The sequence below is a fragment of the Balaenoptera physalus genome (assembly GCF_965194825.1).
Source record: "Balaenoptera physalus genome assembly, chromosome: 8".
In the NCBI taxonomy this organism is placed as follows: Eukaryota; Metazoa; Chordata; class Mammalia; order Artiodactyla; family Balaenopteridae; genus Balaenoptera; species Balaenoptera physalus.
The window spans coordinates 78,066,761-78,088,300 of record NC_138887.1 but is presented as its reverse complement, the minus strand read 5'-3'; the positions used below and the strand labels follow the sequence as shown (position 1 = coordinate 78,088,300).

Genomic DNA, 21,540 nt, shown 5'->3' with positions numbered 1-21,540 from the left:
AGAGGCAGTTTGCATGGACTGAGGGCCCAGGTGCCACTCGCAGTGGCCCAGTTCACGCTGGAATAAGAAAGCCTGCTCCGACAGCACTGAACCTCCACAGGCCAAGCCGCCCTTGTATCACCATCAGCAAACCCCCCACCAGAGGGAGGCAGGAACTGTGCATCTCTTAGGAGCAGAGTTGTGATGCCAGGACCTTCCCAGTCACCCCTGACCTGCTCAGCCCACACTCATGGCAACACCTGTCCTTGTGGCCCAGTGAGATATCCAGGTTGATGGTTCTCGGAACCTCCCAGACTCTGGGCCTCCTGTTATTGGGCACTAGGTTTCCCAGTATAGTTGTCTCTGTTTTGAGAAACTAGCCCAAAGTGTGTGTGCATGTCAGGGGCCTGGGTCCAAATGTCAGCTTGGCGAAGATTTGTCCTATTACTGGGGCATGTGCCTGAGTATCCACTCCCCTCCGTCAAGTGAGGGTGTCCATGCCTGCTGAGCCTCCAGCACTGGGGGTGGCCATGGGTGGGAAGGGGTTTTGTAAGCTGAACAGGCCTAGATGGAACCTTTCAGCCCACACTGGCCTTGGGCTACATGGGGGACAGGTGGCAAGGCAGGAACAGACAGAGGGGTCCTTTCCAGGCTTTCTGTCACCCTGGGGGCAGAGGTCAGCCCACTCTGACCTTTCTTCCCTTCTGCCCTGGGGAGACCCCTTAGGAGTCTGACAAAAGCCACAGATCCTCCATGGGAAAATGCACAACCTCACTGAATGTGGCTCATGATTTCAGAGAGGAGGAGCCCTTAGCCCCCCAAGGCCTCAAGGGACTAAATGGCTTTTCCCCTCTTAGCAACTGAAGCTCATCCTTCCCCAGCCAGCTAAGCCTCCCCTGCGCCTGGCACTAACCTCACTCTGGTGGGCAAGTCTCTCTCCATACCCACCCCTGGGGCTGAGCTCCCCGGGCAAGCCTGTGGGCCCCAGTGCCCAGCCCAGGTGTAGGTGGGTCACAAATGTGAGGAGGGTCAGAGGGAGGGTCACCTGGGAAGTCCCTGGTGCTCCCTGGGCTCTGTTCTTAGGGGTCAGAGGGGAGCCATGGGCTGTCACACTTCATTCCTGCTTTCCCCCATCCATTTCACAGGTCAGAATCAAAAATTAGGGGCAAGACCCTGTGTCTCTCAGATGGAGTTCTGGGTGGGGCTGTGTCTGCTCCCTGAGACCAGGGATCCTGGAGGCAGGAGGGCAGGCAGTGGTTCCCCCTCAGACTGGGTCCCTAGGAGTGGGCCCAAGCTCTCAGACCCAGAGATCCCTTGTGGGAACATGGTGGCAAAAGAAAGAAAACTTCATTCCAGAGAGCTTGGATGACTTATATTACTGTTTATTTTCTTAACATATAATGAAATTCCAAATCCAAAGAGATATATATGCAGAGCAGACAGATGCAGGGTTCTGGTGTGCAGCAGCCAGAACAGGACAGGATGGGTCTGTGCCCCTCTCCCCTCCAGCACAACCCTCATCCCTCCTGGCCCCTGGCCATTGCCCAGGCAGAAATGCAGAAGCTGGGACTGAGAGGGACCAGTCTCACAGTCCAGGGAGCAGCCAGAGACATGGTCCTGGCTGCTAGGCCTGGCCAAATCATTATCTAGCTGTGGGTCCTTGGGCCTCAGTTTATCTATTAAATGGGCTAGAGGTTTTTGCTAGGAAATGGAGAAGGGAGTGTGTGGATATCATGATGGGTCATGACCATTAAGGGTCTCCTGGTCATCCTGCTGCTTCTAGATACCTGTGTATTGTGTCTCTCAGTTTTTGTCACCATCATGGCCACAGGCACATAGGGAGACCTGCTCTGACCCTGGTGGAATTGAATAGACTGTGTAGATAGCTGCCCCCAAACAGACTGTGCTCTGAATTGTCCTTGGGCTGCAGCCATAGCTACTTCCTCAGGTCAAGACCAACTCTCCCCTCCAGATAAAAGAGGAGGGAAGACTATGACCTGGGCAGCCTGTACAGGTCACCCAGCTGCCCCCAATGCCTCCAAACAGGAGCTCAGGAATAAGGAGGGAATCTGCTCTTCCTCCTCCCTTGGGATCAGCTGGGGGTTTAGAAGCACCCCCAAGTGTCCAACAAGGGCATCTGCCGCCGAGGGCTGATCCGAATCACGGTCATGTGTCCTCAGGCTTGATAACCTTCAGATGACCAAGTGCCCTTTAGTAAACGCACCTGCATAATGGTGACCTGTGTCTGCACTGGCAGGAGAAAGTGAAGAACCAAATAATGACGGAGGTGATGCAGTGATAGGTGGAAAAGATCAACTACAACTCAGTGAAGGAATATGGGCATTCCTCCCTCGCCCTCTAAATGACCTTCATTCTACAAGAGCAGCCTCTGTCCAGTGGAACCACTATCAGACCTGCTCCCCCCAGGAACAGGAACTTCCAATGGCTGGATGGTCTGCTGCTCTTTGCTTTGAAACATGTATGCCTATGTACACGTGTTCACATAGGTGTGTAGGTACAACTATATACTTGGCAAGTGGAAGAAGCAGCACTGGTCCAGACTACACCTTCCAGAACCTGCAGTGTGTCTACACTTATAGAATCCTAGAGAGGGGCCTCAGGCCCATATAGCTTTCCCTGTCCCTGCAACTTTACAGACGGGATCACTGGGGCCCCAAGATTGAGACCTTCGCAAGGTCATGCAGCACATCTAGGGGGGCCCTGGAAGTGAGCCAGGTCGCAAGGACGAGGCTTGTCTGCCACCTGCCCCTACCACTGCACCTGCTGGGATCTTTTCCCCATCAGAGCATCCTTGGGGGCAAGTGCACTTTACAGGATAGAGGGCCATGCCCAAAGGCACAAAGCAATCACAGTGGAGCCCCAGGCACCTGCAGCAGGTGAGTTGGTGAGCAACTTTGGGATGAGGGGGGACTACCTGGCACACCTCCCATCACACTCTGAGGGGACAACTTAGCAAGGTGGGTCCCTCTCTTTCACCTCCTCTGTGACTTCAAGGGAGTGGGTAATTGGAAAATCTTGGTCCCCAGGAAGTCCTGAGGCCAGGAAACAGAGAAAGAGAAAGAAGGTGATAGAAACAGCCCCAAATCAGGCTTGACTATGCAGGTCCTGCGGATCTTTGGGGAGTGACTGAGCCAGCTTGTCAGAGTGTCTACAATACGGATTTCATCCCTCCCCTCCCTCCACCCGCCCCTGCCTCCCCCCACATGGATGCCTGGGCCAGGCCCCCTTATTTGGGCTTCATCTCCACCCTGGAATTGATGTCGTCGGCATCCAAGTCGTACTCCTCCACCTGACCGCTGGTCCACACCTTCACGCGGTCTGTGAGGTCGCTGCTCCGCGGGGCCAGGATGAAGTCGTAGATGAGCACGGCCAGGGCTCCTCCGATGAACGGCCCCACCCAGAAAATCTAGGAACAGAGCAGACGTGCTCAGAGGGCGTCTGATGGGACCTGCTTACCCTGAGGCCCCTGCTGCACCACGCCACCACCTGGCTTCCCTCCCACCCGTGCCTGAACCCCAGCATCCCCATTCCTGGGCCCCCATGACTGGCCCAAGGCAGGACTCTGGTAGTGGGCGTCTCCCTGCCTCGGTGCCTGGCGTGGTCAGACCAGCCCCTTCTTGAGGGTGGCCACTGCCCCACCCTCCCCAGCTTTGAAAAGGCCCCAGAGACAGTCTGGTTTGATCAAAAGCAGCCTGGAAAAGAAACAGCAACAGTGGGAACAGCTAAATCCCTCGGGCACTGACTCTGTGTCGTGCTCAGCTTACAGGTGCTGAGACCTTTGAACTGGGCGGGAAGCAGGCACTCCCACACCCGCACCTCCCAGCTCGGGAAACACAGGCACCAAGAGGCACTGGGTCGACATGGGGCAGGTCTGAGCTGGGACGGGAGGCTGGCCTACGTCACCCGAGGCGTGAGCCCACCGGCCCTTTCATCTCAGGTCTCAGCTGCCCTATTTCCTCCACCCTGGCCATCTCCCAGAGCCTCTGTGATGGGACATAATGTCACAGGATGGGGGCGGGTCTTCCATAAGGCACCAAAACCTCCCGCCCACCTCCACGGGGCAGCCCTGCGACCCCTTACCCAGTGGTCCTGGAAGTTGCGCGTGATCACCGCAGAGCCGAAGGACCGGGCGGGGTTAATACTGCAGCCTGTGTAGTCGATCTGTGAGGGGGAAGGGGCGGGGGCAACAGGGGAGGAGACACAGAAACAGAGACAGAGGGAGAGGGAGAGAGAGGGTGACACGGAGAGAGAGGACCAGAGAGGAAACAGACAAGTGACAGACCCAGAAAGATGGTCAGGAGGTCCCTGTGCTTTCCTCTCCCAGGTAGGCGGTCCCCCCACCCCACGACATGAGCCCTGTTGGGGTCCCACCCACTGTCCTGACAGGACACCACAACAGCCTGGCTCCGCCCTCCCCACCTCCACCGCCACCGGGGAAGGTCCCCCACTCACGGCCAGCAGGTGCCCCAGGGCCACAGAGAGGCCGATGGCGAGCGGGGCCGAGCCCCCGAGGTCCCGGCGCCTCCGGTCCGTGGTGGCCAGCACACACAGCACCAGCTGCAGGGTGCCGATGATCTCGATGCCCAGGCCCTGGCCCGAGTTCACACCAGGGGCCAGCTGTAAGGGAGAGGGGCAGTAAGAACTGCGTCCCAGGGCCCCCAGGCCCGGGCACCCAGGGCCAGACCCTCAGTGCCTTCAGAGCCCATCACATCAGCCCCTGGCAAGGCCACACTCAAGCACATACAGCCATTAGTGGACCTTGTCCCCTCCCACACCTGTTGAGGAAGCGCCAGCTTGGCCTAAACACTGTGGCACTCTCTCTGGAGGCCAGAGAGGCCTGGGGTTGCTGGGGGGCGGGGCTTCTGCATCCAGCTACATCCAGGCCGTGGTACCCTGGGGGTACCAAGGCCATAGGTGACAGGTGAGCCCTAGACATAGGAGGAGATGTTTAGGGACATTCAGGGACAATTAAAGAAGAGAAGAAAATGGGTGGCAGGGCCCAGCTGGAGACATTGCTTCTTACTCCAAAAGGCTTGAACATTCCCCCCCATCCTCTGCTGCATCTAAAATTCCCAAAGATGGGGAGGGCCTTCCTCAGTTAGCTGGCCACAGCTCCCTGTGTCCTTCTCACCCTTGAGCCTACATCCCTTGCATCCCCACCCTCTGTCTCCTTCCCCACCTCTGTCTGTCTCTCCCCTGGTCCAGTGTCTCTTTTCCTCTGAGCCCTGCCCTCCCTATCTGCCCCCTCCCTGTCCCTCCTGGCCCAGAGCCCCTCCCTCTCTCTGGCCACGCGGGCCGCACCACCACCGTCTGGCTCCCACTTGCTCCTGGGCCACTTTTAGAAACATGACTCATGGAAAAAGAAGGGAATGGGAGCTGCTGTGAGGTCACCGGAGCCCTCCCTCTGCAGCTGCACCAGGGAGACCCCTCCCCAGGGAGCCCCTGCACCTTCCCGCACATGAGGGTCCCAGGGGCCAGATATGCCCACACAGGGGAGCTGGGCCATGTCAGCACAAGCCCCCCCACAAAGATGCCTGGATGTGGCCAGGAGGCTGCCTTCTCCCAGGCTGGTATGTCCAAATAAGACTGAACTTGAAGTCTCATCCGGAGGGTAGGGGAGTGGGGCTGTCCCCAAGGCCACAGGGCATTTTGCAGAGTCCTAGGTGGAGGGCACTCCACCACCATCCAGAGGTTTTCTCAGCCCCACCCTGAGGCCATCCTACAAGAACAATTCTCTTCCCGCCTTTGTCTGCAGCCCTGGGTCACAGGGAAAGTGACTCACATCCCCTCCCCTGTGTTGCAGCCCCAGCTCTGGGCCTTTCCTGGCCGACCCCAGGGCTGCAGCCCCTCAGCTCAGCCAGCCGTCTGGGCAATACCCAGTTTTCTTCACACCCCAATGTGGGGCTGTGGAGGCAGAAACACTGAGTTCAGGTCCTTGCTCTCCTATTTGCTGGCACCATGACTATGGTCTCCGCCCTCTCTGGCCCTCAGTTTCCCCATCTGTAAAATAGATCTAAATTTCCCTTCCCATTCTCCAGAGAGGCCAGAGGTTCTAAGGCTGTGGGGACAGTCTTGGGGGCATTTGGGAAGGGCTGCAGAGGCAGGAGGGATCAGGATAGTGGTTGTGGCTTTGTTCGGGCTCTTTCTCATCTCATCCCCAGGAATGGGGTTGAGGGGCAGGCAGAAGGGGAGAGGCTCTGCTGCCCACGAGTGTGGAGATGGGAGTGAGGCCTCCCTGGAGCCGGAACAGGCTCCTTGGAGGCGAGGCTGGTGAGGACGGGCAGCTTGTACCAATGCCCATCACATTCACACCTGCTGTTACCCTCCGCGTCTGAGCGCTCAGGAAGTCCAGGGCTCCTCCTCACGCTCTCTCCTTTGCTCTCCAGGGTCTGCATAATTGCTAGCTGGCAGGAGTCCTGAAACCAGCCCCTCCACACTGATTAATGGAGCCATTGCTCTAAGTGGCTCCTGCTTCTTACTCCCCATCCCCACCACACTCTCCTCACAGATGTGGTCTGGGCAAGCTCATCTCCCCCCCACACCCATTCTTAACCAGGTCTGAGCATCCCAGCCCCTGCTCTGCCCAAGGACACCACTTTTCATGCAAAGTGAGCAGAGCAGGGGGCCTGGTGCCATGACCTGTCCACAGGAAGTGACACCTGCCCTGGGAACCCTAGGATGTACCCTTTCCTAGCTGCCCAGAGCCCTTAGAACCTGACTGCCCAGAACCACATGGGTTAGTAACCTTCCTCTCCCCAAACCTGTTACCACTACCACCAGCAGCAGGAAGATTCCCCTGATTGCTTCCATGTCTATGACCTCCGCTCTTTCAACTGCCAAAGCACTTGTGTTACCTACATCTGAAAAAAAACCCTGATAACTCAAAATCGGAAGGGATAGTTAAAGGTCTGTTGAAACTTGATGTCCAGAAAAGAGCAAGTAAAAATTCAGACCCTATGTTCCTGTTTACAACCTATTAAATTTGACACAATTGCTTAAATAGGGTTAATCCCAGTCAAAAAAAAAAAAATGTTTGCACATCCCCAGGTAGTTTTGCCCAGTCCAGGTCTTATATTTCACTGATGAAAGCCCCCCCCCAAAAAAAAAAAAAGTAACAATTTTCTGAACACAAGTATAAAAAACAGAAAAATCCACACATTTAGTTAAAGCATCAGAAAGATGCAAGCTCTCCATTTTTGTATCAAACCCATTGAAGCCCACTCTCAAGGCCCAATTCAGACTCCACTAGCACCAAGAAGTTTTCTTGGGTCCCTGGCTAGAATTAACATCTGCTGCCACTCTGCCGAGCCCTCACTGAACGGCCTGCATATCTTGCAGAGAAGTAACCTTTCTGCCTCCTGTGTGGGTGCCTCAGACCCCCTGGCCTGGGAGCTCGGTGGGGACAGAATGGGGACACCTTCTCATCTCCCCGCCCAGACCTCAAAGGGGACGCTCGCTGTGTGGTGACAGAAGTAGCAGACGATGCTAATTTTCTAGCATTTCCACCCTCTCTAGAGGCAGCCAGGGAAGCCCTCTGGAGCTTGGCAGGGCTGGTTCATTTGCTTTCTAACTGGGAGACCACAGGCCAGTCATTGGTCTCTGTGGACCTTGCAGGGCAGCCTGCTCAAGGCTCTGTGAGATGACAGACAAGGAGGCCAAGGCCCAGGAAGGAGAGAGCAAAGTCAGAATCCTTGCTCTGGGGGTCTGTGCCACCCACATTCACAGGCCAAGGTGCTGGCTACCCACAGGTTGGGCTAAGGGTCCTGACGATTCCCAGCTTGGCCTGAGGAGCTGGCAGAAGATGCTCTGTAGCTGCCAGGGTGTCCCAGGCACCAGGGTGGCACAAGGCTGACCTCTCCAGGAATGGGCCTGGAACACTCCCCACTGCCCATGGGCAGGATGACCAAAGTAGCTTCTAAGGGCCAGGGCCCCAGCTTGGCCTGGGCACCATGGCGTCCCACCCTTGGGGAACAGCAGGTCCCAGAGCCAGGCCCGGCTGTGGCTCTGGGCATCCACTCTCAAAGAACAGGGGAGGGAAGACATTGAGGCCTGCCCCACACACCCACTGCCTCTAGCACTCAGCACTCCCAGTGAGGGGGGCATCGGTGAGCCCCCCAACGTCACCCCTCCATGACTGTTCTGGCATGCACGTGCCTCTGAGGACCCACGGCTTTGTGTGCCTCTGTGTGTCTTTGTAGATTGGTATCTGTGGGTGACCACATGTGTCCAGGTGTGACTCTTTCCTTTTCTTTTTCATTAGACATTAAGAGGTTTATTAGACAATAAGTAAACAAAAAGTCTATCCAAGAGTTACAAAAGTTCTCAACCTGTACGCACTAAACAATACAACCTAAAAATATATGACACAAAAATTGACAGAATTACAAGAAGAAAATGATCAGTCCACTACCAGAGTGAAAGGGTTTAACAACCCTCTCTTAGAAACTGATGGAATGAAGAGTCAAAAAATATAAATAGCATGAACAGGGAAGATTTGAACCACACAATTAACAAGTTTGATTTAAGGAAAATGCATAAGCCCTGCACCTCCATATTTGAGAAGATACCCTCTTTTTCAGCCCACATGGGACATTCAGATAAACTAATCATGTATCGGCCAGATGCATCTCAACTGTCTCTGAAAATCCTTATCACGCAGGGTGCCATCTCTTATGGAGATGGGCTTCGCGGAGGCTGGGGCAGGGCTCTCTGTGTGGCCCTAGATGTTCATCTTGTGTGTCTGATGCATTTCTGAGTGTGTCACCCTGTCCCTGTGTGTTGCACTCCCACACACAAGTGCCACTACTGGCTGCGGACGGAGGAGAAGGGAAGGAAGCCCCCTTGAGTAAGAGAGAGAGGCAGGTCTCAAAGAGCTCTTTATTTGCTCCCAGAAGCCATTTCATCTTCCTGACAAGAAACAATACACAAAGCAACGGCTTCCTCTTCCCTTCCTCACTTCAGGGCAGCCCTGCCCTCCTGCCCGGGAAAGGAAGAGGTTCCATTGAGGACCACCCTCCCCGTACCCTCCTAGGGTCCCAGGGCCTGAGTGGAACCACCCAGGCTTGAGAGTGTGCTTCATGCCCATGTATGTGTGCCCGTGTGCCATGTACCATTGCGTGTGTGAGTGCACGTGTGTGTACTGGTGCAGCATAAATGTGTGCAATTTGGAGCAGCAGAGATAATCAAGGGTTGGAGGCTGGAGGCTGGGGGGTCCTGCCTGCCATCATCTGCTGTGCAGCCTAGGCACGTCTCCATGCCTCTGTGGGCCACGGTTTCCTTACCAGTAAAATAGAGGCCTCAGCCCAGATTCTAGCCCCAGACCTTGTCCAGGATTCCTCCCCACCTGACGTGGGACCCCGGCCCCCAAGACCTGCGGTCACCCTCCGGGCCAGGATGCCGAGTGCAGGATTCTCACATGGCCATCTGAACCGCTGGTCTCCATATGGCACGGAGCCTGTTATAGGACCTCCCACCCACCTGTAACCGCCCGATGCCCTCCACAGACACACGCCCCAGAGCAGCCGGCTGCCTGACAGACCCTGCTTGCACAGTCCTGATGACAGGGAGCTTATTGACTTGGAGGCTGCCCTTCCCCAATTTTTTAAAAAAAAGCGTCTTTCTTTACACTGAGCAGACACCTGCCTCTGGTTGTCCCAATGGTGGGATTTCACGCACTGAAAGGAAGTGCTCATAGGAATGGGCATTTCCCAGCCTTTTCTACCCTCTTCTGAGTTGAGGTTTTCCAGCCTCAGGGTGCGCTTGCCCGTTGGACTGCAGCTCCTTGCTTGTGTAAAGACAGCCCCTCACTTACCCCCTGGGCACCACCGTGGGTAAGGAGCCCCTCTGGACCCCAGAGAGAGGCTCTGGCTGAGGGGACCCTGGGCCAGGACAACGTTTCCTTGCCCTTACCTGCAGGTATGTGGGCTCAGCCCACGCCCATTCAGGAGACCCCAGACCCATCGGTGCTTCCAGAGGGCAAGGACCATGGCCCCCCAGGGGGGCTCTGCCAGCAAGAACCAAGGGCTCCCTGTGTCCCCAGGAAAGCTTGCCCAAACTAGTCTTCAAGGCGAGGCAGGGGGCATGTTCGACCTGCCTGGGGAAAGCCCTGGTGGGTAAGGCTAAAGGCACCCCTGCTGGGCGGGGCCCCAGAGAAAGCGCGGACCACTACTTGGGCCTGAGATCAGGTTGGGGAGAGACAGCGTGGGATTGGCCTGCAGTGAGCTAAAGGCTCCAGGTGTGAGGGGAGGCTGTGACCTGGGGACGGGGGAGTCAAGGCAAGTCCCCTTAGACCGAGGGAACCCGGCGGGCCATGTCCCCTCTCAGAGCGTAGCTCCTTCACATGAGGATTCCCACAACGTGCCCTGGCTAGGGCCAGGCGTCAGGGTGGGCAACATGGGGCGGGCAGGGCTGCTCCGAGGGCTCTCACGGGGGAAAGAGCCTAAGAATTCTCCGTGGTAAGGGAAGTCTCCACCACAAAGCTCCTGCCCCGCTCTGTGCCCTCCCCCTCATCTGGTTCTGGCTGGAAACAGTAATTATATGTCCCATCAGTGGCATCACCACCCAGCCCCCAGCCCCCTCCCTGGGCAGGGCCGTCGGAAAACTGGCTTCCCTTTCCCCCAGCCCACCCCCAGCTCTGGGGGAGGCCGAGCGCCCTCAACTCTGGAAGAACCGGTGGCATGGGGAAGGGGGGGTTAGGGAGACGGGGGCGCTCTCATTCTGTGGCTGGGGAAACTGAGGCCCAGGAAACTGGGGAAGTGGGAAGTTTGGGGCTAAAGGCAGGCCCTGGATGCACCATGTAGAAACAGTCCCCAGGCAGTCAGGCCCAGAATCAATGGGGCTGAGAAAAGACCCCCAAATAAGGGAGTGTGCGCTCTGCCTGAGCCCCCGAAGGGGCTGAAATCAGAGGCTCTGGATGGCCTGGCATCCAGTCCCCTCTTGGATGCAGGTAGACACTGGCCTGAACCCTGAGCCCTCACCTCTCTCCAGAGCTCCAGCCTCCCACCATGACCCCCCGTCAGCCACACCCCACAACTCTCAGGACATGACCTCCTCTACCTAGACGCCCCTTCCCCCCACCCCGGAGTCTTCACATTCAGGCTCTCATGGCACCTCCTCCCTGAAGCCCTCCTGGCCCTCACCACAGCTCAAAGTCAGAAGTTCCCAGGTGCCCTGATACCTCTTATCGCACCGGCCTCCTGCCCCCTATCACGGACAGATGTGCACCAGGCTTATCTTGCACAGGACCATGGGCTTCCCAGGGCAGGGATTGGGCTGACTCAGCCCTGCATTCAGTCTGCAGCAGTGACAGTCACGTTTATAGGGTGAGCAAGCCAGAGAGGGGAAGAGGGAAAAGAGCAGGCGAATGGTCCAGATTCTAAGGTTCAGGAGCATCTTCGACTTCCCAGAGCCCAGCCATACCTTGCGATCTCCCCTCTCCACAGATGGGAGCTGGGGCCACACAGACAAGCTTGCTTGCATGAAATCACACAGGGTATTAGTAGCTGAGCTAGGGCAGGGCAGACCTGGCACCGACCCCTGCCTCTGAGCCTCTCACTCTAGGAACAAAATCAGGGTTTGGCTCTGAGAACTAGCCAGGATGCGCCAGGCTGGATAGAGGTCCCTGGTCCCTCTGGGGCACATCCTGAGCCTTGACTCAGTGAGGAGAAAGTTGTCCCCAGAATGTCCCCGGGGGATACCCCCTGACTCATTCCAACCACTTCCTGCCACTTCTTTCCCTATTTTCCTTGGAAATCTCCATGCCAACAATGGGTTTGGGCTGGGGTGGGGCTCAGGACTCAAGGGGCTGTGGGAGCCTCCCCCAGAGCCTGGAGGAAAGAGTGTGTCACCTGTGTAGGCTGGTCTCTGCCCCTCTTGAGGTATTGAGGCCACCTGCCAGGTCTCTTCAGATCCCAGGTTCAGTGTTCTGGACCCCTTTCCTGTTCTTCAGCCCAGGACTTGTGCTTCTGGACCCCAAACTTCCATGGTGTGGCCAGGGCAGTCCCTGGGCCCCTACCACAGCCCTCAGTGCCCTTCTGTTCAGCATGGCCCCTCTTGGGCTCCTGTTAGGCAGACCTTCCTGGGAAGAGTGATAAACTCAAGTCCACAAAGTAAGCTTGTTAGTAGTATGGGTGTGGCCAAGAGATATCAAGAGACCTAGGTCCCCTCTTGGAGGCTCAGCGTTCTCAACTCCAAGAAAACTCAACAAGTTAGCAGTAGCCAGGCCTTGAACCCAACTTGCCTGCTTCCCCGCCCAGGGCTGGGCCCCTTTTTCTCCCCCTTCTGCGACCCATCCAGCTCAGGTATTGGGGTGACTTTGGAAAATGGAGCCTTGCGAGGGAAAGGGACACTAAGGCAGGGTGTGGCCAGATCAAGATGGCACAGAGGTAGGTGCTTGCCCTCCTCGAGTCTGCCTGGGATGCCCACGTGAGAGAGCAAAGTCGGCCAGCAGATGCCTGTCCTGCCTGTCCCTTGAGAGGGAAGGTCAAGAGGGGGCCAGAAGGCCCAGGGAGACTCAACTCCTCCCCTAGGAGGACCCATTCCCAATCCCCATCGTGCCCAGCTGAGCCCCAAGGTGATCCTGACCCTACCCAGTGCGCACTCCCCGAAGTCACCCGGCTCTGCCCCCACTGGAGAGACAGGCCTGGAGGGCCTTACATCCACCGTGACCACATCTTCCCCGACTAAAGTCTAAACTCCAGGCCGCAGGGCTAACCTTCAGTCCTAGGCTGGGTGAGGTGTCACTGTGACAGAAGAAGTGCTAATCCCTCCTTGGCAGGGTCACGCCAGCTGCCTCTGCACAGACCTCGCCAAGCCTCCCCCCGCTGCAGGACCGGGATCTGAACTTTGGCTGGGAAGCAAGAGGGCAGTTGCTTCTCTAATCACCCACGGCTCTCTCTGCAGAGCCCCTGGCCGGCTCCCTTACTCTCCCACACCGGCCTGCCCGGCCCAGGCCCTGCCAGTCTCGACCTGACTTGCTTCCTCCTCTCTGCTCTTTTGCCTCTCTCCCTCCCTGTGGAAACACCCCCTCGGGTGCTCTGAGACCTCCTCCAAGCCTTACTCAGCCTCTCAGGCCAAATTTCCCCCTGCTGTGGCCCAAGCTAGGTCTGAGTTTGCACTTGGCTGAGGGTCTGGAAAAGCCCAGGTCCGCGACAGCAGGCAGCTGCCGCCAACGGCCAATTAGCTGTGCTAAGCGGCCCGGGAGGAATTCTTTTCCGCAGCTCCTACCCAGTCCCCCACATCTGCTTCTCATGAGTGCCCCCAGGCCAGGCCCCATTCAAGCCGCGAGCGGTGGGCGCACGCAGGGACACACGCACCCCCGGGGACGCTCACACAGCAGCACTCACGTGCTCACAGACACACTTCCAGAAGTAGTGGAGCCAGCTGCCACAGACTTGGAGACCCATGCCGGCACCCACGTGCACACACCGTTCACAGACACAAACACACGCGCCACACCTCTCTGTGTCTGGTGACAGAAAGTGGACCCAGATAGGAGGCAAGGTGTCGCCCGCTCCACCCCCCCCCCCCCCGCCGCCCCTCTTGCTGTAATCCAGGAAAGCCACCTGCAGGCTGTCCAGAAAGTGTTTTCACCCCCCATCTTTGTCTCATCCCCGGGGCCAGAAGAGCAAGAGGAGCTTTTTCGTTGAAGGCAGTGTGTTTGGGGGACCTGTGTGGCTGCATGGAAGCTTGAGTGACCCCCCTCCAGGGGAGTCCTGCTCACACAGGACTGTGTGACCAGCTGCAGAACATGCCGGGCAGGTGGTGCAGGGAGGCTGGGGACAGCGCGCAGGGTGTCCCCAGGGTCCAGGCTGCACAGGGAGAGAGCTGCTGCACAGGCAGGGCTGGGGAGTGGCGGGACAAGAAACCACAGCCCAGGGGCGAGGAACTGCTGGCCCAACTGTTAGCTTATTCCCCACAACAGAGGCCCTCAGGGGACATGGGCAAGACCATTATGCTGGGTCTCAGTTCCCCACAGTGCCTGGCAGGAAACAGGCTCTGGATGGCAGGCGTAGCTGACTTCCAGTCCCAACTCTGCATGACCTCCAGCAACCTCTTGTCCTCTCTGTTCCTCAGTGTCCCCATCTGCACAATGGGCGGAGGATGAGACCAGCGCCGCCTCAGCACTGAGTCCCCAGAGCCTGGGGCCACCGCACTCACCGCGTTTAGGCCGAGCGAGTTGTTGGGCAGGGAGGAGGTAACGCCCGAGAGGATGGCAGTGGCGACGATGGCCCCCACGCACTGGGCCATGATGTACATGACAGCCCGGAGGACACTTATCTGGCAGCTGAGCAGGAGCCCCAGCGTGACAGCCGGGTTGAGGTGGGCTCCGCTGATGTGGCCCACGCTCTGGGCCAGCGTGGCAATGCTCAGCCCAAAGGCCAGTGACACCTTCACATTATCCTGGACGGCACCTGTCGTCTGGTTGCTCTTTATCGGGTACTGGAAGCCCAGGGCAGAACCGATGCTGATGAAGATGAAGAGGGTCATGGCCAGGAACTCGGCCACCACCGCCCTCCAAAAGAGCTTCTTCTTGAACTCGCTGGCCATGCTGGCAGGGGGCTTGGCTGGAGACCGCTGCCTGGTGCTCGCCTCCTTCCGAGAGCTGAGCCACAGCCCGGGCTGGGCCTATTTATAGGACCCTGGGGGGAGGAGAAGGGGGGAGCACAAAGGGAGGAAGGCCTCTCCTTGCTCGTGGCCCGCCCCACACCGCATGGGCCTCCTCTCAGCGATGGATGCAGACACAGCTCTGCTGTCAGCCTGCCAACTTCTTTTCCCTTCCTCCTCTCTCCCCTCCCTCCCTCTTTTCCTCCGCCCTCAGCCCTGCCCAGCCCGAGGAGGCAGGCAGGAGGCAGCCACTGCTCTAATAGGCTTTGAGAAATTCCTCCAAGTTGGCCCCGCTCAGAGGGCCAGAGAAATCCAGGTGTCCCCGCCCTGTGTGCAAAGCTCAGGGGGTGCCCGAGGACAAAGCCAGGCGCTCCAGATGGATGGGGCGGGGTGAGCGCCTGGGTTCAGCAGGTAGACATTGCCCTCTTGGAGGCGGGCACCATGACACTGCTGGCCTGGCATCCCCATCCCGCCTCAGAGTGACATTAGTCTGGAGTCCACAGGCCCAGGGGTCCCCAGGGGCAGTCTGGGCCTCCCACACCTGGCCCAGACCTGGCCACTGGATGTCACTGTAGGAATGGCCCAGAGCCCCCAGCCCCACCGGCCAGGCCTCAGGTGATGGGGACACGGAGGCATCAGAGGGTGCAGAGAGCTTGTCCGTGGACCACCCTCCACTCTGTGTGGTCAAGGGCAGGCCTGAGATCAGTAAGAATTTGCGAGGCCCCCATGCTGGGAGCCCTCCAGCTTCTGAAGCAATTTGAGCAAATGATTTTGGGGCAGGTGTGGGAAGATGAGGGCAGGTGAGGACTTTCCTCTCAAAGACTGTCAAGCTGGCAGAACACGGGGGAGACAGAAGGAATGGCAGCCTAACCTGGAGACTGGAAAGCCTGGGAAGGAGAGATGGGGGAGAAAAGGAGGGAGCACGAAAGGGAGAGGCAGAGAGACACGGACAGAAAAGGAAGAAGAAAAGGAGAGAGAGAGAGAGACAGGAAGAGAGACAGAGAGAGAAGGAAGGACAGAGAGAAGTAGAATCAGCAAAAGTGGAAGTGAAAGGGATAGATCCCCAGACAGAGACAGGGAGACGGGTCAGGGCTGAGGAAGAGAGACAGAGAGAGAGCGCAGAGGGTGAAGAGACAAACTGGAAGGAGGGGACACAGGACTGGACCCAGAGGCAAGAATCCAGAAGAGAAAGATGAGCGAGCAGAGGGGAGGTGGGGGGCAGGGGGGCAGACAACACCCCGAGCAGGGGGAGGGGAAGGGGCTGCTCTGCAGACCCCGCCCTGCAATCCACCTGTGCCCCGTGCATCCCCATGCCAGAGGCCCAGCGGCAGCCAATGAACTCAGAAAGAAACTGGACTCCTGGGCCAGGAGCCTGGTCAGGAGACCCAGGCCACCAGCCTGCTGCACATTATTCTGTGAGAAGAGGAGCCAGGTGGGGTCCTGGGCGAGGTTGGGCCCAGGAGGGAGGGGCCTCCCCGGCCCTCTCCTCCCTCCCCTGCCCTCTCCTCCCTCCCCTGCCTGCCTTACCATAGCCCTGCACCAGAATGCTGGCTTCTCCCCATTTTACAGGTGGGAAGATGAGGCCCAGTGAGGGGAAGGACTTCTCTGAGCTCTGTGTGTGTCCAGGGACCATCTGCAGAAGATGACGCTAGACCCCACTGACCTCCGTCCTGCTTGGCTGCAGCGCACCAGGGCTGCCCTCCCCCTGGCGATGACCCCCCAGAGATCAGCTCGGTGTTTGCCGGGAGCAGGAGGCCCACCGGGTTAGGGGTGGGGGAGATGTGTGCACCTGAGTGTCTGTAAGTACACGACAGGGTGGATGTGAGGCAGGGAGCTAGCACGGTGGCTAGCGGGCCCTGCCTGCCCAGAGAGCCCGGTGCCCAGAGGTAATCGGTGCCTTATTTAACCGTCCAAGGGAGGGAGCCGGCCCCACTAGGACACTTCCTGGAGCCTCTTCCGCATCCTTCACTCTGGGCAGGCCTGGCTCAGCTCTCCGTGCCCCAGGAGGCTCCTCACGCCCTGACCCTGGCCCCATGGCCTGGTGGCCACCATGCCCCGTGATGAAGGGTTCTCTGGTCAGTTCCGAGCCTCCGACCAGAGCTTCCGCCATGGGATTCCCTCGCTCTGAGGCTTTGGCGGATGGCCTTGCTTCCCCTCAGACAGGGCTCTGAGGGCAAGGCTGGGGCGCACCTCAGAGCAGGGTCTTCCGGAGCAGGACCATTCCCTTCAGGCCACGGGCTCCCTGTCCACCGAGGAGCACACACCCTCTGCTTGGTGCAGGACTAGTTCTGACGGTGGTAGGTGCTGGGACCCAGCCAGGAGCGCCTGAGGAAGGCAGCAGGGGGAGAGCTGGCCCTGGAGGGGCCACTAGACTCAAGCCGGTGTCAGGATGCAGCACCCCAGAGACAAGAATCGGAGCCTGCGTGGGCCTGTGTATGCTCCAGGCCCTGTGACAGTGTCCACGGGCCAGGTCAGGACCCAGGCAGCAGAGGACACATCACGTGCTACTGTGCATGCGGGTGACAGTCACCTGGGAAGTACTAATTCATCCGACAAATAATTACTTAGCCCGTGTCACGGCCAAACACTGTTCTGGGCACTGGGGGAGGCAGCTACGAACGAAGCGGCCCAGCTCCTTGAGCTCCTGAAGTGCTCCTTCTAGCACATGAGCCTGCAGGCTCTGTGGGAGTGGCTGGGGTCACGCGTGTGTGAGCGTGTACTTGCTGGATGGCCATGTCTGTCTGGAGTGGGGCAGGAGACAGGGGACACAGGGGTTTTGACAAAGCACTTTTGCCCAGGCAAATCAGGCACCTGCTAATCTCAGGATGATACGAGGGTCCTCAGGGCAACACCCCCCGAAACCCCTGCATTTCCTGCCCCCTCTCCCCGGTCAGCATGGCATCTGCTTTAAATGCCACCATTATAGCTACATTCCTTTGGATGAAGGCACTGCCGTCACCAGGAGGCGCCATCAGAACGCAGGCATCTCCAGAATAATGCCCACCTCATTCACCCGCCATCTCCCATAATGGAAAAGGGCCTCTGTGGCCATTTCAATGGGGAAAGGGGAGCCCCAGACCCAAAAAGGCCCCAAACCCCTCCACCTCCTCCCTGGTCTGCCACAAATCTGGGCCAACCAGGGAAAGAAGGAAGGAAACAGCCTTTGTCTGAGGGTCCATCCTCACCACAGCCCTGGGAGGCTTGGAGGGTAAGCGCTTTGCCAAGGAACGGCAGAGCTGGGGAACTCAGGAACCCCAGTCTGGTTCTCTGCCCGCCTATCAGGAAGGGCCCTGATGGACCCGGGTACCAGATGGAAACCCCAGCTCTGCTGGGCCAGGAACAAAGACAAGGGCAGGGGAAGCTGGCCCCGGAGGCACTAGGATGAGTGAGGGGTGGGAGTGAGAGGACCATCTTCACCGTTCCTGCGTAATCAGGGTGGGAGGGGGCGAGGGGGTTGGTGGGGAAGGGAGCATCGGAGCAGCTAGGAGAGGCCAGAGCCGCCCCTGTGGTCCCCCCAGCCGGTGAGCTCGGGCCCTGTGGAGGACACCACACCCACCCAGCTCCCCTTCCGGTGCGACCTGACTCAGCAGGCTCCGCGGCCCTCCCACGGGCAGCGGCGTGGGCCCAGCCTCCAGAGCCCACAGGCTTGAGCCAGGCTAAAGAAGGGAGGCTACCCCCTCCCCAACTCCTGAGGCGGGGCTGGAGGCCACTGGGCCTGGGCACTGTCTGGCCCTGCCAGAGCAACGGTCTCAGCGAACGCTTTGCCAGACGAGCCATATTCCTGCCGTGTCTACAAGACCCGCATTCCAGTCAGAGCCGGCTGTTCCAGGGCCACTTGGTTCCGGTCCCCACCCGGATCCAGCGGGAGAGGCCCAGCTTCGTCCAGAGCTGGACGCACAGAGCCTCACATGCTGGCCAAGGATCCGGCCCTCGGGCTGTGTGGGGAGAGGACGCCCATGGGTGTGGCCGCAGCTGTCACTCTCTTGGCCAGAAGCTTCTGTGCAGCACGGGGCAGAGGGACGGAGGGGACAGACCCTCCCTTCTGGGCCGCCAGGGATTTCCCACCCACAGTCTGAGTTGTGGGGAACAATGACTTCATTCCCCCCAGGAGGCCCACCGGGAAGATGGAGCTTGAGGTAGGAGGAGACGCCGACAGCTGACTGGCCATGACCACCAGCAGCTTGGATGAATTTCCCCAAATTCCTCCCTCAGACTTCTCTGAATCATGGCCGAGAGCACTGGTGGAGGGTGGGAATACGGGCCAAAGTCCCTGCGGGTCTTGGAGAGGGTGGCGAAGAACCAATGAACACCCCCTCCTGGAGAAACCCTCTGGTCCTCCCAGCTCTGCCCCTCAACAGGGCACTGGCTACCATCCCACCCTGACCTTGATCTAGGCTGCCCGGATGGGGCCTGTCTGCCCCCGCTGCCCAGGAGGCCTGCGCCAGAAGCGAGGATTTAGCACCAGGGTGAAGTCACTGTTCCTGGGAGGTGTGGCCATCCCCCACAGAGGGGGAGCAGAGGCGGGACCCAGGCCCAGAGCACAGAGACCAAAACAGAGACTCCAACTCCTTGGCCGTGTCCTCAAGGCTCTCCACTCACCACCCTGGGGCACACTTGTCACCACCCCTTCCCAGCCCCAGACAAGGGCCCGGGCTCCCGTGCCACCAGGCTCACTGCCCCCAGATGTTTGCACGCGCGCTCTTCCTTCTCCTTCCCCGCTGCACCAGCCTCCTCTGACCCCTCCTCCACAGTAGCACCCACAGCTACAGCAGTGAGCTCACCCCAGCCTGGGCTGTCCCCTCCTGACCCCAGGGGGCGAGGCTGGGCCTGAGGGCCTGGGTCTTCTCCTTCCCCATCCACCGTGCCCCCAGCAGAGCTGAGTGCAGGGCTGGGCGCAGGCGGGATGATCTTGGAACCATCTGCGGTCTGACTGTCCGACTCCCCCTGGAGACAAGGTACCCACCTCTTAAATCATGTGAATTCCTCCCTGTCTGACAGCTAACTCCTGGCCATTTAGGCGTCACACGATCCCCCTTAAATCAAAACCGGATTTAGCGGGCCACCAGTGATTCACCAGAGGCGGAACAATTTAGTAATTTTCTAAACTACTGCCTCCCATTCATTTCTCCTCACACTGCCCTCCCCCACCACCCCCTGCCTGCCCTGAGCAATAACACCAAGGCTTGGTGGGGCGGCCAGCAGGGTGGGACAGTGTCAACCCTATTTCTGGCGAGCGTGATTTTCTATCTTGATGTTTTAGCAACTCCCAGCAATAGCCTCCACTTGATGCCACAGAGGAGGAGCCTGAGAGGCAGGTGGGGAAGCTGCCCCCAGCCTGGCTGGGAGAGTCAGGCTGGGCTCCTAGGCCTGAATGAGGGCACCTTGAGGACACAGGGCTGCCCCTGCCCCACCCCCAGCTCTGCTGGGACTGGAGGAGGCCCTCTAAGAAGGAGTGAGGTCACGTTTTCCCCAGCCCTGCCCTGCGGGAGAGGAGGGAGGCATCTCTCATTTCCAGAAAACGCTAGTGGTGGCATTTGTCCCAAGCTGCTAACCACACCCTTGAGGGGAGATAGGCAGGACAGGGGGTTCCACCTGGAGCCGGCCTCGGCGCACTGGGTACCAGGGTTTGGAGCCTTTCCTCACCCTGGCCACACACAGGGCGCTCCCCTCTCCCCTGGCCTGGCTGTCACTGCAGCTTCCACTCGACTCTCCGAGACCCCTACCCACCTCCTGCCCTGGGCCCTCAAAAGTCTCCTGTCTTTGCCTTGTTAGATCATAAAGCAGCAAGACTTGGGAGAAGGGGTCAGAGAGCATGGGATCTGATGCCCTCATTTTGCACGCGGGGAAACGGAAGCTTATAGAGGTGAGGTGACGTGCCCGAGGTTCTTTGGTGGGTCAGGGTGCAGCCAGGACTGGAGTCCAGGTGTTCTCGTTCCTGCCCAGGCCTGGTCTGTCAGCCTTGCCCAGCCTCTTCCTCCTCCTCCTCTGCTGGACAAGAGACCACCTACTCCTCGGGCTCCAGTGAGGACTCAGAAAAGTGCCCGGGCAGCTGGAAGGTATTTTGCGGTGGGCAGGCGGGACCTTCTATGCTCCCCTGCCCCTGTCCCATCCCAGCCCTCACCTGTGGCCACCGTCCCCAGAGGGGGTGTCCAGGTGGGCACTGCAAGTCCCGCAGGCAGGGACTCTAGGCTCCCTGCCCTCCTGCTCCAGCCCTCTCCTGCATGCCCCCGTGTCATCTGGCCACGGGGCCTCCCTGCCCTCCTGCGGGTCCCACTGCCTCTGCTAGTCTTCACTACATCTCCCAGGGCTCTGCCTCTTCCTGAGAACCATCCCGGCTGCCAGACCCTGCTCTGGCTGGCCACCCCGTGCTCTCATCCCCAGTGCCGGGTGCCGTCGCCTCCTTTGGTCCCCACCGCTGGGACAGCTGGGCGCATCTCAGGGCCAGAACCTGGCAGGCTCTTCGGTGTTTCCTGCGAGCACACCCCAGCTGGGTTCCAGCAGCGGGAGCAGGTGCGGCCCGGTGCCACCCTGTGCTCCCTCTGGGCCCTGCAGTGGGACTGCTCCGGTGCTGCAGGTTCCAGGGCTTTAGGGAAATTCCTCTTGCACTGTGTTTGCACTGTTCTCACTCACCTCATCACCAGGATTAATATATTTTTCTTTATATTCCCCTAGTCGTAAAGTTTCATTTTTAATATTTTTTTATGGAGGAAGGGGCCCACAAAAACAAAAGAATCTAGGGCCCACAAACATCATAATGCGGCCTGGAGCACCACCATGGCCATCACCACTGCTACCACGGCCAAGGGCAGTAGTCAGGGCGGGCTGAGATGCGCATGCTCCAGCTGTGCTCAGACTGACCCCTCTGACCAGTAAGGCGTATTCCTGGGCTGAGCTGCGTCTCCAGCTCTGTCTTCCTTCATCATGGGTCCTTCATCC

The 21,540-nt window shown here is 58.8% G+C and overlaps 1 protein-coding gene and 1 long non-coding RNA gene across 3 annotated transcripts; one reads left to right on the top strand and one right to left on the bottom strand.

The window, feature by feature from the left end:
* Nucleotides 1-1,345: 1,345 nt before the first annotated feature.
* Nucleotides 1,346-14,627, bottom strand: AQP1 (aquaporin 1 (Colton blood group)). The gene is made up of 4 exons (XM_082472625.1): nucleotides 14,158-14,627; nucleotides 4,453-4,617; nucleotides 4,081-4,161; nucleotides 1,346-3,406 (listed from the first exon to the last, which is right to left on the bottom strand). Exons 1-4 carry the CDS (start codon nucleotides 14,545-14,547, stop codon nucleotides 3,227-3,229), a joined length of 816 nt encoding a protein of 271 aa, XP_082328751.1. The 5' UTR covers nucleotides 14,548-14,627; the 3' UTR covers nucleotides 1,346-3,226.
* A 3,642-nt stretch (nucleotides 14,628-18,269) lies between these two features.
* Nucleotides 18,270-21,275, top strand: LOC309665603. 2 transcript variants are annotated; one of them, XR_014266565.1, is made up of 3 exons: nucleotides 18,270-18,740; nucleotides 20,377-20,467; nucleotides 20,548-21,275. It is a non-coding gene; the product is annotated as an uncharacterized lncRNA (long non-coding RNA). The 2 variants fall into 2 exon arrangements; XR_014266566.1 differs by having other exon boundaries at nucleotides 20,377-21,275.
* The last annotated feature ends 265 nt before the right edge of the window (nucleotides 21,276-21,540 follow it).

What these genes read in the sequence shown, in the direction of transcription:
- AQP1 (XM_082472625.1), bottom strand. Translation starts at nt 14,547, where the DNA reads ATGGCCAGCGAGTTCAAGAAGAAGCTCTTTTGGAGGGCGGTGGTGGCC. An exon ending in ACTCGCTCGGCCTAAACGCG is followed by an intron (nt 4,618 to 14,157) that starts GTGAGTGCGGTG and finishes TCTCCCTTACAG; the next exon opens with CTGGCCCCTGGTGTGAACTC. An exon ending in CCCTGGGGCACCTGCTGGCC is followed by an intron (nt 4,162 to 4,452) that starts GTGAGTGGGGGA and finishes TCCCCCTCACAG; the next exon opens with ATCGACTACACAGGCTGCAG.